Raw genomic sequence first — 14761 nt, 5'->3', positions numbered from 1 at the left:
ATAATTTCTGTATTAGTGATCTACAATAATTCATATGACCATATGTACGTGTTTCTGTACCTGTGATGTGATGTATCTATTAATATTTGACACATAGACCCTTAAGTATCTTATAGCTAGATGGGACATCAGAAGCTCACCCAACACTTTGATCTTAGAGAAGAAATGGAAGTGTAACAAGATTGTTCAAGTTAGCCAGTGGCCCCAGCATGCTAACTCCTGCTCCAGCGCTCCCCCCAACGCGTGAGCCCTCGCATGGCTGAGCGTGCACCTTTCTGAGGAGCTGTGTTATTCCCTGTCAGCCCTGCAATCAGAGCAATTTCCGGCAAAGGTCGGCTGATCCCATCAGACAACCTGCTGATGAAGGAAGAGTCTGCCCCGATGCCGTGGAGAAGGAACCCTGCAACCTGAACAAAAACTGCTTCCACTATGATTATAACGTAACAGGTACGTGGGTCATCATCTCACCACGGAGCGAAAGGCCAGAGCCCGTGTGTGTCAGCTCAGCAGCGCCCCGTGAGTATAGTTCACCTCCGTCGGTGTCCCCTTTGGTCATGCTGCTTGCTCTGCCAGAAATACTTTATTAACTAACATAGATATTTATCTATTATATTTTGTAATAAACATCAAGCTATGGATAATGAAAATATCACACAAACACCAGCCCTGCAGAAGATTGTGAATATCTAATTGATCCTATTTAAGACATCCTCCCACTCTGGGAAGGTGTAAAGGAGATACCATTCCCATGGGTATCCGGGTTATTGAAAGAGGCCCTTCTTCTTCAGCAGCTGTTTAATTGCTGTAACATCCCAGGACCACAACTCTTTGTGTGGGGCAGTTCATAAGCATGATCGGTCCAATGTAAAAACAGCAGCATGCTTACCCTTGCCAAAAAGTATGTAAATATAACTATTTCAGTATTATCAAAGGTACGGATAAAAAATGGATAGATGAATATTTTTTCAGGAAAAAAAGGCTTATTATAAATTCCATTTTTTTCCCTAACCCTCACCTCCTACCATCAAGGCCCGTACTCTAGGAAAGAAGAGAGTTTGTTGGTTTGCATGACTTGGGGAGACACTGAAGCTTATTTTGGAATTCTTTCAAGTAATTTTCACAGTGAGATAAACTACAGAAGTTGAACAATGATACGCAGCAGTTAGGCTGCCTTTTGTTCCTTCTGATTTTTCTCTTTCATTTTCTTTGCTGACACAAGGAAATCACTGTTCTTTGGGATATGCTATGTTACTCTAAAAAGAAAGATGAAAGGATTATTTTGAAAAAGACGTGAAGTAAGAGAATTAAATAAATATGACCCAAAGTGATTTTGAAATAAATCAGTGCACATTTCAAAACATTCTAAGTATGCAAGTAAGTGAAATACAGCGTTTTATTTGAACATAACACAAAGTATTATCCATTGAAATTATGGTCTTGCTAAAACAAAAATAATGTTAAAATTGAAATTTCTGCTTTTATTAGGAAAAAAGTTTTTAAGTGACATTTGTTCTGCAGGCCAAAGCCACTTTTACAATATTGCCAAGTGGCTATCAAGATTGTCAAGTAGACATCTGCCTTCTAGAAGAACCCCTCTAGCTATGTGCAACCCCAGGAATTCCATTTGACTCCTGATATGTTCAAAGCCAGGACCCATATGCTTTGCATGTAGGATGATTGATTATGGGGCTTAGGAAGCAGTGGTGGATTAAATATGGGATTCGGGTCATCAGAGTTTCATTTGAAATCTGTTTCATGTATGGCCTTCTGTTCAGATGGGCTCCCTTCCTTTCAGATTGGAGTACTTGTCAGCTGAGTGAGAAGGCAGTTTGTGGAAATGGCATTAAAACAAGGATGTTGGACTGTGTTCGAAGCGATGGCAAGTCGGTTGACCCGAAACATTGTGAAGAGGTGAGGGGATGCTGTGTTATATCCTTGTGAGTAAATTCTTTCCCAGTAATTTCAATTCATGCTGAGCCAAGTGACCTGTGCTCCGTGCAGCTCGTTGCCAGCAGATGTTTTTCTGCACTATTCAGAGGCTGTTAAGCACCCTCTTGAAAAAAGACACTGTCCGACACTACTGATTTCTACACATAATTTCCTGTATTTTGTTCTGCTTGGAGCCCAAAGGTATGCTAATTATCCTTTTCCGAAAGAAATGCTTGGGGAACAATCAGTAATCAAGGTGAATATAGGCAATAAATCTTAATCAGACTGCTCATCATTTTTGTAATTTCATTTGAATTTTGTGTTGCCTGGGACACCTGCCAAGATCCATCATTCACTCTCTCTGTTGCTAAACATTGATCACATGTGGTTTTGTAGCAGATTTTGATATTAGGATCTAATACCCAGCTGTGAGAGTCAGGTGTGGATGAGAGAGAGCTTGAAATTCAAACAAAGGAATGGAGTCTGCCATTAGTATCTTTCAGGTACAAAAACTTGTTAATTCTTCAATTTACAAAAGTAACGTCATTGTTTCTAGATATGGCCTTATAAAAGAAAACAGTTGCTGGCCTTTCTTACTTTTCATGAAGCTATGCCTCATGTTTTAATTGTCTGATTTCCAACAAAAGGGTACTCACATTCCTGAGAGGTTTTGGCTCCTCCTGTGTCTGAGCCCCACTGGGTTAAATATGAACCGAAATAAACAGAATCCTCTGAGGGTCTAGAACACGCAGGAAGAGCTTATAACCTCATTAGGGTTCAGTAGACGTGATGACCGAGCCCGTGTCTGCACACCTGGGGTTGTTACAAGCCCATGGTAAATTGTTCCAACTCCTAATGGAAAACTCGAGGTGAAAATAGGTTAATCCATTTGATATCTTTATTATGTAGACCTAACTTAATTTCCTTATATCTCTGTCCATGTGAACATGTGACCAGAGCTCCCAAATGTGCTGAAAACAGTTAATAAATTTCCTTTGCTATCATCTCATAACAGAACTTAGTCTATTCATACTTTCAATTTAATTAGGAATTTTACACCTGAATCAATTTTGAAACTAATAACATCGAAGTAATGGAACCATTATAAAAAATAACATTATTATTAATGGATATTATTATAGTCATACACTGGCTGGAGAGTTTTCTGTGATCTACTTCTGGTTGATTAATATGCCTCTTTTCTTGCAAATTCCCATATAAATGCCCTCCCAAGTCGGAATGAAATATACAGTGAATAAAGTCTAAGAGCGTTTTGAAAGCTAAACCCAAATCATACAAGACCAATTTTAAAATAGCTCATATGACTACATGACAAAGGTATAAACAGGGTCCTAGTTTCTTAAATAAACTTTAAATAAAAACCTGACAAATAACTAATTTTAAGTATCCAGGAGATAAGGTAAATTTACTCTGTATACAAATATCATTATGTTTGACTACTGCGATGACAATTAGGGATTTAAATTATAACAGTCTAGCAAGTGCTGTCTTTGGGGAGAACTGTACTGCTCGCTGCAGGAATTGAATTAAACAACTCATATCCCATTTAGCCATCCCTATGGATGCGGTAGGATTAAATAATAGCCCTGAGAAAAGCTGGCTATCTTTTTAACTATGGATTGATTGCCTGCCTGCTAAGACATGTGTAAACCCTGCATTCAGTGCAACAGCAGTAGCCAACTCTCACTGTTCCTCTAACAGCCAAAAAGAAAAATGGCATTACCACCCAACAAAGAGGAAAATTGGGGTTAAACCCATGTGGTATTTATATAGTATTTTTGTCTTTTGTGTTTTTCAGACATTTACTCACCTCATACCTAGTAATTGATTTCTTCTTTCCTATTCTTTGATCCCTGAGAAGATTTTTTTATTACACAAATGCTTAGATAGATGGTGATGGGGGCGGGGGGGGGGGAGAAGGAAGGAAGGAAGGAAGGAAGGAAGGAAGGAAGGAAGGAAGGAAGGAAGGAAGGAAGGAAGGAAGGAAGGAAGGAAGGAAGGAAGGAGGAGAGAGAAAGAAGGAGAGAAAGAGAAATAGATGACAGGTGGAAAAAATACAATAAACATAAGAGAAAAAGTAGTACAGGGTTAAAATGTCTCAGTATTGGATGCCTAAAATATAAATAGACATCCTTTTTCATTTCCTAGTGAAATAAATAAGTTAGTAGTAATCCAATTCTGTGATTCAAACCCTTTCTCTACGCAACTATTATCTACCTTAATATGACACATTATTTTTATCATGTCACCTTAAGACTCTAATCTCCAACGTTTCATGACTTAACTATGAGACTTTATATAAGTGATATAGTAAAATTTTTCATACCAAATCCTGTACTCATCTTTGTCAAGTATTAGTGGTGGAGAATATACGGCAGGACCTGCAAAGGGAAGCAGTCCACAAATCACTGACCTGATCTTCTGTCTGTGGATAACTTAGAGCCAAGAGCTATACTTGAACCACAGCATAACATTTCAGAAAGTTTTTCTTTTGCCATCTTATAATATTAGATACCGTAAACTTGTCTTTCATGCAAAACTAAAAAAGATCTTGAAAATCCCACGGATTACCAATTTAAGAAATTATATTATCCTAATGTGCTCTTAAATTTTTCTATTTCATTGCTACTTTGGACTTAGGACTTCTTAAATGTTTGCATATACAGTAGATGAGTTTGAAATCTCACCTCATATTTTAAAAGTAAAATATGTAAATAACTATTGGAATTCACTGTCAATACAATGGTACAATGTTATCTGATGAGAGACTAACACTAAACTGAATTATACCACAGTTAGCTTCAAAAATCTCTAAAATAGTTTTAGAAGAAAAATCTTTATAATTAAAAAGTATATATAAAATATTAATAAAAAATTCTAGTGATCCAAATTTTCTTTTAGAGAGCTAAGGTACTTAAAAACTGATATTTTTATATTATTTCAATACATTAGTCATTAGTTTTGAGTGGCAATTTGTCTTGAAAACCTTTCCCTTTTGCTTTTCAGTTTAATAAGCATGTATAAAAGTAAGTAATGCCCCAAAGATACACTTATGGATCTGTATATTGATGACATTCTTGGTTTTTAACGAATGAAAAATAATCATGCTTACACTTATTAGTTCCTCACTTAGAGAAACTCAACCTATTTGGAGATTAAATCTACTTTTACTTATTGCATATTTTAAAAGTTCAACACTCTATAAGTATATCGAGTAAATGTGCTCCTCCATTTAACGTGTGCCCTTTGCTCCCACTCTCCTGGGTTGGTCCACTTTATATTTTTAACAGTTTGGGTGTTTGCCCGGCAGATAGGTTTTTATTCTATTAGGCATCTTACTTACCCTTCCTCTCTTCCCCTCTCCTTCCCTCCCACTCCTGTCTTTTCTTTTCTCGCTCCCTCCTTCTTCCATCCACCATACACTGTGGTCATGCCTTCATGTCAGTGCAAACAGATCTCCTCTGTCCTTTCAGCTGGGCCTGGAAAAGAACTGGCAGATGAACGCGTCCTGCGTGGTTGAGTGCCCTGTCAACTGTCAGCTTTCTGAGTGGTCTCCGTGGTCAGAATGTTCTCAAACATGTGGCCTCACAGGTTAGTTTATACCTTAATTAGCCTTCAGCTGATGGTCAAAGAATCCGAAATAAAATGTCCCTCTTGCTTTCAGTGCTATCAAATAATCTTCAGTAAGGCTGAATCAGGGTGTCTTTCTTTCCAAAATACATGAGACTTACTTGTTCCTCTAATCTCCTCAGGAGAATTGTGTGTGATAGCTTCTCCCAATAAGATATCTGCTTGCACAACAGTAGCATATCACTAAAGCTGCATCCCTTTGTATCTCTTAAAGGAAAAATGATCCGAAGACGGACAGTTACCCAGCCCTTTCAAGGTGACGGAAGACCATGCCCAGCCCTGATGGAACAGTACAAGCCTTGCCCAGTAAAGCCCTGTTATCGGTGGCAATATGGCCAGTGGTCTCCGTGCCAAGTGCAGGTAACAGATCTCAAGAAGTCATGCGGAAATGTGGTTCTTTATGTGCAGAGACTTGGTTTCAGAATCATTTTTCAGAGTTTACACATGTCATGTTTTCTCTTAAAGATTTTAGGTGCCTAGCTATTTCATAACTAGTTTAATTAGTTTTGATAACAGGCACTCCCTGTCCTATATTTTTTAAATCATTTGGAGACTGATTCATTTTAATGAAAATTTATTTGCCTGCCTTTGGCTAGAAAACAAATACACTATTCACTGTGTGCTCCTATAGGACTTCTTCCCTGGGGTCCAAGGGCTGCCTTCACTGCTCATAAATCAAAATCAATGGTGCAGAGATGACTGTAAGTGATGAGCTCTCTAATGAATTATTTTTCTTCTCCTAATTAGTTATTTCTTTCTTCATCCCAGGATGCCCAGTGTGGAGAAGGTACCAGAACAAGAAACATTTCTTGTGTAGTAAGTGATGGGTCAGCTGATGATTTCAGCAAAGCAGTGGATGAAGAATTCTGTGCTGATGTTGAACCCATTATAGACGGTAATAAGAAAATGGTCTTAGAGGAAACCTGCACCCAGCCTTGCCCAGGTAACAGCAACAAAACATAATTTATAGTTTGATCATTTCTTACCAGGACTGGGGCCAAGAAGAGGTTGCATATATAGCCTAAGTTAAGGGATGTCTGCAGTCCTCTCGTTCAATAATATCTGTGCCAACAGCCAGACACTGTAGTATGAATGAAGGGGGGCACTGTCGCCTTACTCCTCGGTGGGGGTGAAGGCAGGTCTCCCATGTGGCTGCTGTTCACACACACTCCTCTAGAGTTTTAACATCTGCAGGGGATGACAGTTAAGGCCTTAGCCTCATGTTTGACAGGGAAAGTGTGAAAGCAAAGTTGACCAAATAAGGATAGAACATACATCTATTTAGGATGTCTAGAAGAAAAGAATAGAAAATAAGAGAGAGACAGCATTAAACACATAATAGCTAAAGAAAAATGTTGGTCCTTATAATGAAAGCTTACTCTGGGTCTTAAACAGAATCAACAATAAATTCATACCTAGATACACTGTAGTTAAAACAGAGAACGTAGAAAAATAGAGAATTATTAAAGCATGCAGAAAGAAAAGAAAGTAACAGATTACCTGCTTTTGGAAGACAAAATTAGAATTATAGCAGAATTCTTCTCAGTTACAGTGAAAGCCAAAAGACATTGGAATATACAGTCATGAGTCACTTAACAATGGGGATATGTTCCGAGAAATGCATCATTAGGAGATTTTTTTCATTGTATAAACATCATAGAGTCACTTACACAAACCTACATGGTATATAGCCCACTACACACCTAGGCTGTTTGGTATAGCCTATTGCTTCTAGGCTACAAACCTGTGCAGCATGTTGTTGGAGGAAATTGTAACAGTAGTATTTCTTTATCTACACATCAAAAGATACAGTAAAAGTACTGTATAAAAGATTTAAAATGGTACACCTATATACTGCACTTACCTTGAATGTTGGTTGCAGGACTGGAAGCTACCCTGGGTGAGTCAGTGAGTGAGTGTAAAGGTCTAGGACATTACTGTACACTACTGTACACTTTATAAACACTGTCCCACCAGCCCTTCCCCTGCTTCCTTCAGACAGGGTCAGATATAGATTATCAAAGCTTTCAATGCTGCTCCATGAACAGGGATATGGGCTGGATTGATTGAAAATATCAAGGAGAAACTGGCTAGGCAAGGCACAGATCACCATAATAGTGACTGTCAAGAGGCAGTGAAAGGTGTCCTGAGGATCAGTAGCAATAAGAAATCAAGATGAATAATGGAACATCGGGTTTGTCGTGCAGTGTGGTTTTGGTTATTGCATATTGGAGCAGTGGTTGGATTAAGGAACTTTGTGGTATTCATTTAAAAAAAAGAAGGTGCTTAACATGGAGAGGGTGTAGAACTGAGGACTCAATATTTTGACTTTGAAAATTTGTTCTTGGTTGCACTGACCATATCTAGCACAAAAGGCTCTCTCTCACATTGAATTGATGGAAGAAGGAAAACTTGTCTAAGCTTTACATTACTACAACCTGAAAATGTTTTCAAAGTACAGGGACAGGCTGGCTCCACACTACCACAGAAAGCTTTTACTAAGCATCAATGGTCCTTAATACTTGTTTAAAGATATCTCCTGTGGCCCTATGTCATTGTATACGATCCACAAGAATTTACATCTGTGTACCCTGAAGACCATCAAGCTAGATCTGGGAGGGCTGCAGTGCTCTGTGAATATGTAGTGATGGGGGGACAGGTGCTGAAACAGGTCAGTGGCCGAGTAATTGAGATATAATCTCTGCACTCAAAATTGAGGCCCTGTAAGTGAGAGGGAATCTATTGAGAAGCCCCGCAGATATTGCTCCCATCAAAGAAAAATAAACTTCCTCCTGAACCATATACCCTTCTATTTCTTACAGGAAATTCAGCTCCATTAGAATCTTATGGGACCACTGTCGTATATGAGGTCCCTCGTTGACCAAACCATCGCTCTGCAGCTCATTACTGTATTTGAAATGTGATGGAAAATAATCATCAACCTAAAATTCTGTCCCCAACTAAATTATCATTCAAGAGTGGAAAAAAATAATATTACAGAAGAAAACATTGAAAGAAATCATTGTGATGCAATGTTGGACAGGAGGGCTGCATGCAGTACAATGTGGAAAGCAAATGTTGTCTATCAAATAGTAAAAAAACTAATTGGCAGACAGTGATAAGCTAGGAGGCTGTTCTCTTATAAATTACAATCTATTCACTTCAGTTCCTCTGGCGATAGTTTCCTTCAGTGATGGGTTTTGAAAGCAAGCAGTATGTGAACTAATAAGCTTTAAAGAGTAAAATATTGAAGTGGGAAATGCATTTCATACACTTAATTGTCATATCTTTGGCAGGCATAGTGTAGTTTATTACAGTGGTTTATGTAGTCAAAATATAAAAGTATGTTCAGTACAAGGCAATACCTCCCTCTCGATTGCTGTTGTTAAATCTTTGAAGCCTGATGTGGATTATTTGGGGTAATTATGATAAAATTCACAGACTGCCATTAAACAATTTATTGTTTTGTTACAAAACACACTATGTCAAGTGATATAAGCACAGAGATAAAGCCTACTTATAGAAAGATGTGTTTTATTTCCATGTAGTTTGCAATCATTGAGGCAAAGTTATATACCTTCATATTGACAGGAATTTTTCAATTTTAATAGTTTCTCCTCCATAATTAAAAATCGTGTTACTCAAAAGTAGCATTTCCTAGGGGATAGAAATATTTCTAAAATGTTATCACACTACTTAAAAATTCTTACTAGTTTCTTTTTCCTTAACACTTTCAAAATTCACAAGAATTTTCTGCACTTCAGGATGACACTAGATAGAGTATTAATGACATACTATAATAAAAGTCTACAAAAATCACCCCACTTTACTATTGTATTTATGTATCTGTTAGTCAATAATTCATGTCTTCCCAGTATTTCTTAATCATGGCACAAGAAGTTTTTTCATTAATCAGGGATCCAGGCAACTTTGTGCTAATATTAGACAACTTCAGCATTATAAAAGGCTATATGAATTATTCATGTAATATGGCTGGAATAATTAAAGTGATAAGAACCCCTTGTGGATTTTTCTATCATAATTTACTGCATCCTCTGAACAATCTCACCAAGGAGTCAGTCCTGAAGAATGGATGTGTATATGGGGAAGATGTATTACATTACATCTTCCCTTTTCTCAAAATGGTTGAAGATGTTGATGATGAACCCATGACACACTATGGCCCGGTAATTCCACTCCTAGGTATATACCCAATGGAAATGCATATATATAACTTCACCAAAAGATTTGTACTAAACTGTTCACAACAGCAGTATTCATAACAGGAAAAATGTACAGCTCCCCACATGCCCATCAATAGTGGAATGGATATTTCAATTGTAGTTAATTCATACAATGAGAGGAAAGTACAGCAATAACAATGAGAAAATTAGAACTACATATGTACATGATGGATCCCACAAACAAACATAAATGAGCCAAAGAAGCCAGACATAAAAAGTACATATGGTATGATTCCATATATAACATGAGGGGGTTTCTGAGATTCTGAGAATGTTCTGTTGCTTAATTTGGATGTTGATTACATGGGTATATAATCAGGTTGTGGAAACTCAGCTATCTGTGCATTTATAATATGTGCATTATTGCATGCATATTATTCAATCAATAACTGACAAAAAGGGAAAGTGGGTTGAAGACATAGACCAAGGAAATAGCATGCATTATTGCCACTCCTGCAGCTGCTCATTTGGCCGTCCCACCTGCACCCTCTGGGAAAAGCAAGGAATAAAGCATAAGTAGCAGCTTTCTCACACTTGGATTTCAAGCTCTTTTGAAATTATGAGTATCTAGAAGACAAGTTCTGGGTATATTAAGATTTTTTTTACTAGTACCAGGTGTTTAATAAACCTCTTTACAATGACAAGCTTGATAGTAGGTTTTAATCAAGTATTTGTTATCTCTTAGGAGGGGAATCATAATGGACAAGCTCCTTCAAGTCACAGTTTTCATTTGATAACATTTACGCAAGGCATAGTCCATGCCAGTAACATCCACTCAGAAAATTACAATATGAATACAAACTTATAAAGCTACATACAAACTTGCAAATATCAAATACTTATCTAAATATTACAAGTAGAATGTATGACTGGCACACCTACAGATTGCCCAGTGGGATTAAAAATAAAATGGCTGGCTATTCTTTATGGGTATGGCTATAAGCTGTACACCTGTGTTTTGCAGGCGACTGTTACTTGAAGGACTGGTCTTCGTGGAGCCTGTGTCAGCTGACCTGTGTGAATGGCGAGGACCTAGGCTTCGGCGGAATACAGGTCCGTTCCAGAGCTGTGATTATACAAGAACTGGAGAATCAACACCTGTGCCCAGAGCAGATGTTGGAAACAAAATCATGTGATGGTAAGTGCTATAATTCAGGAAATACACTCATTTTAATTTTGTGTTGATAAGCAAATGCACAAGATTTAGAATTTTCTGTTAAATAAGCAAATTTGCCAAGATCTCACTTAAGACTGAGAATTCAATTAAGGGCATGATTCTGAACTTTAAAGACTTAGAGGAAGAAAATCTTGTCATCCTTCATAAATTAGAGACGCAATTTTGTGAAATTGTCTCCCACTTTTATGAGATAAAGAAGGCTGAGACAATTATAACAATAACACCTATAAGAATCCTAATCATGTATGACTCTAAAAATATACTCAATGTATGTAAATCAAAAGAATGAATAAATAAAAATTACAAATCTACAGCAAAATGAGAGATTTTATTAAATTTTCAAAAATTGATAAATAAAAGTACTGGCAAGAATTACTCTAAATTTGACATATACCTATATTCAAATAGGTATATATATATATACATACACACACAAATATAGAGCCATGCACCAAATATAAGTAAATTTAAAAACCACAGAGCATTAAAATATCAGTTTTGGAACACAGACAAAGTCTAAATGAAAACAAAATAATTGCTATCTAGTGGAGATCAAAAGGAAGGAGTATGAAATAGAATCACGAATTGGAGCCAAATATCACATTTATTAATGAAAAGTTAGAGGAGAAAGCTTAGAAGTTGGAGTCGGGGGCTTAAAATGAAAGGCAAATGGTCTAGACGACTTCACCCAAGAAATAGAATTATCTACCATGTCAGTTGAATCTTCCCAAACTTACCAGATAAAACATTCCCTGTGTCCTGGGACAGGGTAGGTGAAGAAGTAGAGAAACGTCAGGGGTTACAATAAGTGAAGTGATTTCCAAGGAAAGAGAGAGAATCGTTTAGCCCCAAATGAGAGTGTCATAAAAGTACACATCAATAACATTACAGTTGAGAAAGAAACCCCCCGCAGGCACACAGAGTAGTAACAACCGAAAACCACACTTTTAGAGCATTACTTACTAAATGTTGTGTCTTATTTAGAAGACAACTGAAAGTCTTAAATGCTCAGATAGGAGGGAGAAGAGTTTAAAATGAGCTAAGCTTTCAACTCAATTTTTTTTTAAAAAAAGGAAACTGTAACCAATACAGATAAATACAAATTCAATGAGATAGAAAAAGAAAAAATACAACACAAGATAATCAATAAAATCAATAGCTTGTTTTTTGACCAAACTAACAAAATAGACCACATAATGCAAAATCATTGAAGAAGAAAAAAGAAAAATCGATACTACTACACATAGAATAGTGTTTAGAAAAATATCATTCTGTGAATAAATTTTGCTAATCAATGTAAAAACTTAAAAGACATTTAGAATGTTATTATAATTTACCAAGAATAACAGAGAAGCTAAACCCATGGATTCTATAACTATTAAGAACTCAAATCTATCAAATATGCACTCACACATGCACGCAAACTAAAACCAAAGTGGCTTTAATTATGACTTTTACCAAAATTTAAAGAAACAGACAACTCCCAATTATGTGAAATCCTGAGAAGCAAAACAAAGTTGAGTGGGGAAAAAGGGGGAGGGAAATCTCCTCAATATAACACCAAAAGCCTAAACAAAAATGGAAAAGATAAAAATGCATTCAAATTAAAATTTAAACCTTCTACACAGTAAAATAGACCATAAACAAGGTTACCGGACAAGCCACAGACTTAAAAATGATACTCGTGGTATCAGTTATATTCAAAGGATTAATGTCTAGAACAATTCTAAAACTTTTCAGTCCAAGACAGTTTTATACTCTTAAAATTGTTGAGGACCCCAAACTGCTTTCCTTTTGTTATAAAAATTTATCATATTAAAAATGAAAACTGATATATGTTTGAATATTTGTTCATTAATTTTAAATAATCATAAACCAATTGTATGTTACTATAAATAACATATTTCCTGAAAAATAACTATTTCCAAAAACAAAAAGAAAATAAATCTAATAACAAGCATGGTCTTGTTTTACACTTTTTCAGGTCTCTATAATATATGACTTAAAGAAAGAGCTGGATTTGTTATCTGTTCCTATTCAATCTATTGCAATTTTAGTTTAGTTTATGTACAGGGTGGGGCAAAAGTGGATTTACAGTTGTGAGTATAAGAAACACAGAGTTTATTTATTCTTGTATTATTATTTATTGTTGTATTATTTTCCATATGAACAACTGTAAACCTACTTTTGCCCCACTCTGTAGATAACGAAAATCCTACCTTTCGCAGATGTCACATGCACATACTCTGAAATAGTGTCAAAGTCTGCTGTGGCGTTGTCGTAACAGCAAAAAATTGAAAACTGAAAGTCCACCCTTAGAGGAAATAGCTAAATAAATTATAGTATGTAACATTTTAGAATGATTCAGAGTGTGATAGTTTATTTTAAGACTGACTAAAAGTAATACTTTATATCATCTATGGGTGTATACACTCATATTTATTGTGTATTTATATTAAAAGAATAAAAATGGTCACATATACCTACTTCAGAATAGTGAGTATTGCTGGACAGACATGGAGCAAAATCAGATCAGAAAGGAATACAATAGGACATCAAGTTTATCTATTTATGTTTTACTCAACAGGCAAAAAAAACTAAACCAAATATGGCTAAACGGTAATATTTATTAAATGGAATGATGCGTAATTGAATTTTTTTTTAGTTACTCTTTGTCCTTGCCTATATGTTTGGCATTTCTTAGTGTCTTAAATAAAACATAAATTAAAAATGCAGGTTTCATAGATAGTGTAACAGCAGATATGGAAAATTAGTTGGGATTTAGGTGTATATCTGGAATTTTATAACGTACGGCAACTTCAGGACAACAAATTGAGGTTTGAATCATTTGAGATGGTCTTCTTATTACTATTCAGTGGCTTATAAATATTTAATTAATACTCTATCACCATGATTATCCTCTGGACAGCAGAGTGCTTCTGTTTGTGTTTCTTGTGTCCCTGCAGATGGACAGTGTTATGAGTATAAATGGATGGCTAGTGCTTGGAAAGGCTCTTCTCGGACAGTCTGGTGTCAAAGGTCAGATGGTGTGAACGTAACAGGTAAACCTTCAATCTCTCTCTGTTCTTTGAAAGTCTTCCTGTAACCCACGTGTAATAGGTTAAAGAAAATAATTCAGAAAACAAAGACATCGTTTCGGTATTCGACACATGGTTGGATTCAGGACACCTGAGCTGTATACCTGTCTGGGACCAATGACAGATTATTTTCTTTTTTAATGTTTCATTCTCCCTCACCCAGCCATTTTAGAGATTGCTGCTAGAATTTATTTAATTAAAACACTGTCTAACTCTAACCAATGATTATTATAAGTAAATAACTCTCAGATTGTTTTTACTAGAAATTTTACACATAAATAACTCACTATATGATAAAATAATTTTCTGTTGACTATATCTGTTTCTGTGTCTTAAAAGGCTAAACACTCACAGACAAAAAATATTTTCAAGGGCATATGATTACACAAGTCACAATATCTTATTTGAATTCAGAAATCTATGATTTATATAGTTTTTACTAATAGGCAAGAACCATTGGTAAATCTCCAGCCCAGAGCATCTGAGCAGCTCACCTACTCTGTCCCCACACAAAAATGATTACATACCCAAAGAAGAAATCCAAATGAAGAACTTTTAAGAATGTCCTTTATTTACCCAAATTTACCCCCAAAGAACTACTCTAATCTGCATTATTAAAAGTGTCCTTATCTGAGACCAATAAAGGCAAGGGATCCCAAGGA

The 14761-nt window shown here is 36.1% G+C and overlaps 1 protein-coding gene across 1 annotated transcript in view; it reads left to right on the top strand.

The window, feature by feature from the left end:
• The window catches only part of THSD7A (thrombospondin type 1 domain containing 7A), a 309979-nt gene that overhangs the window by 287497 nt on the left and 7721 nt on the right, over positions 1–14761 (top strand). The window contains exons 17-23 of the mRNA XM_081147876.1: positions 303–447; positions 1796–1911; positions 5424–5541; positions 5795–5940; positions 6349–6523; positions 10789–10962; positions 13968–14063. Of these exons, the coding sequence (XP_081004002.1) occupies positions 303–447; positions 1796–1911; positions 5424–5541; positions 5795–5940; positions 6349–6523; positions 10789–10962; positions 13968–14063 (970 nt within the window). The remainder of the gene's footprint in view (positions 1–302; positions 448–1795; positions 1912–5423; positions 5542–5794; positions 5941–6348; positions 6524–10788; positions 10963–13967; positions 14064–14761) is intronic.

The sequence above is a fragment of the Miniopterus schreibersii genome (genome assembly GCF_964146895.1).
Source record: "Miniopterus schreibersii genome assembly, chromosome: 9".
NCBI classification, from domain to species: domain Eukaryota; kingdom Metazoa; phylum Chordata; class Mammalia; order Chiroptera; family Miniopteridae; genus Miniopterus; species Miniopterus schreibersii.
Note: the sequence above shows the minus strand (reverse complement) of the source record. Positions and strands in the feature narration are given on the sequence as shown.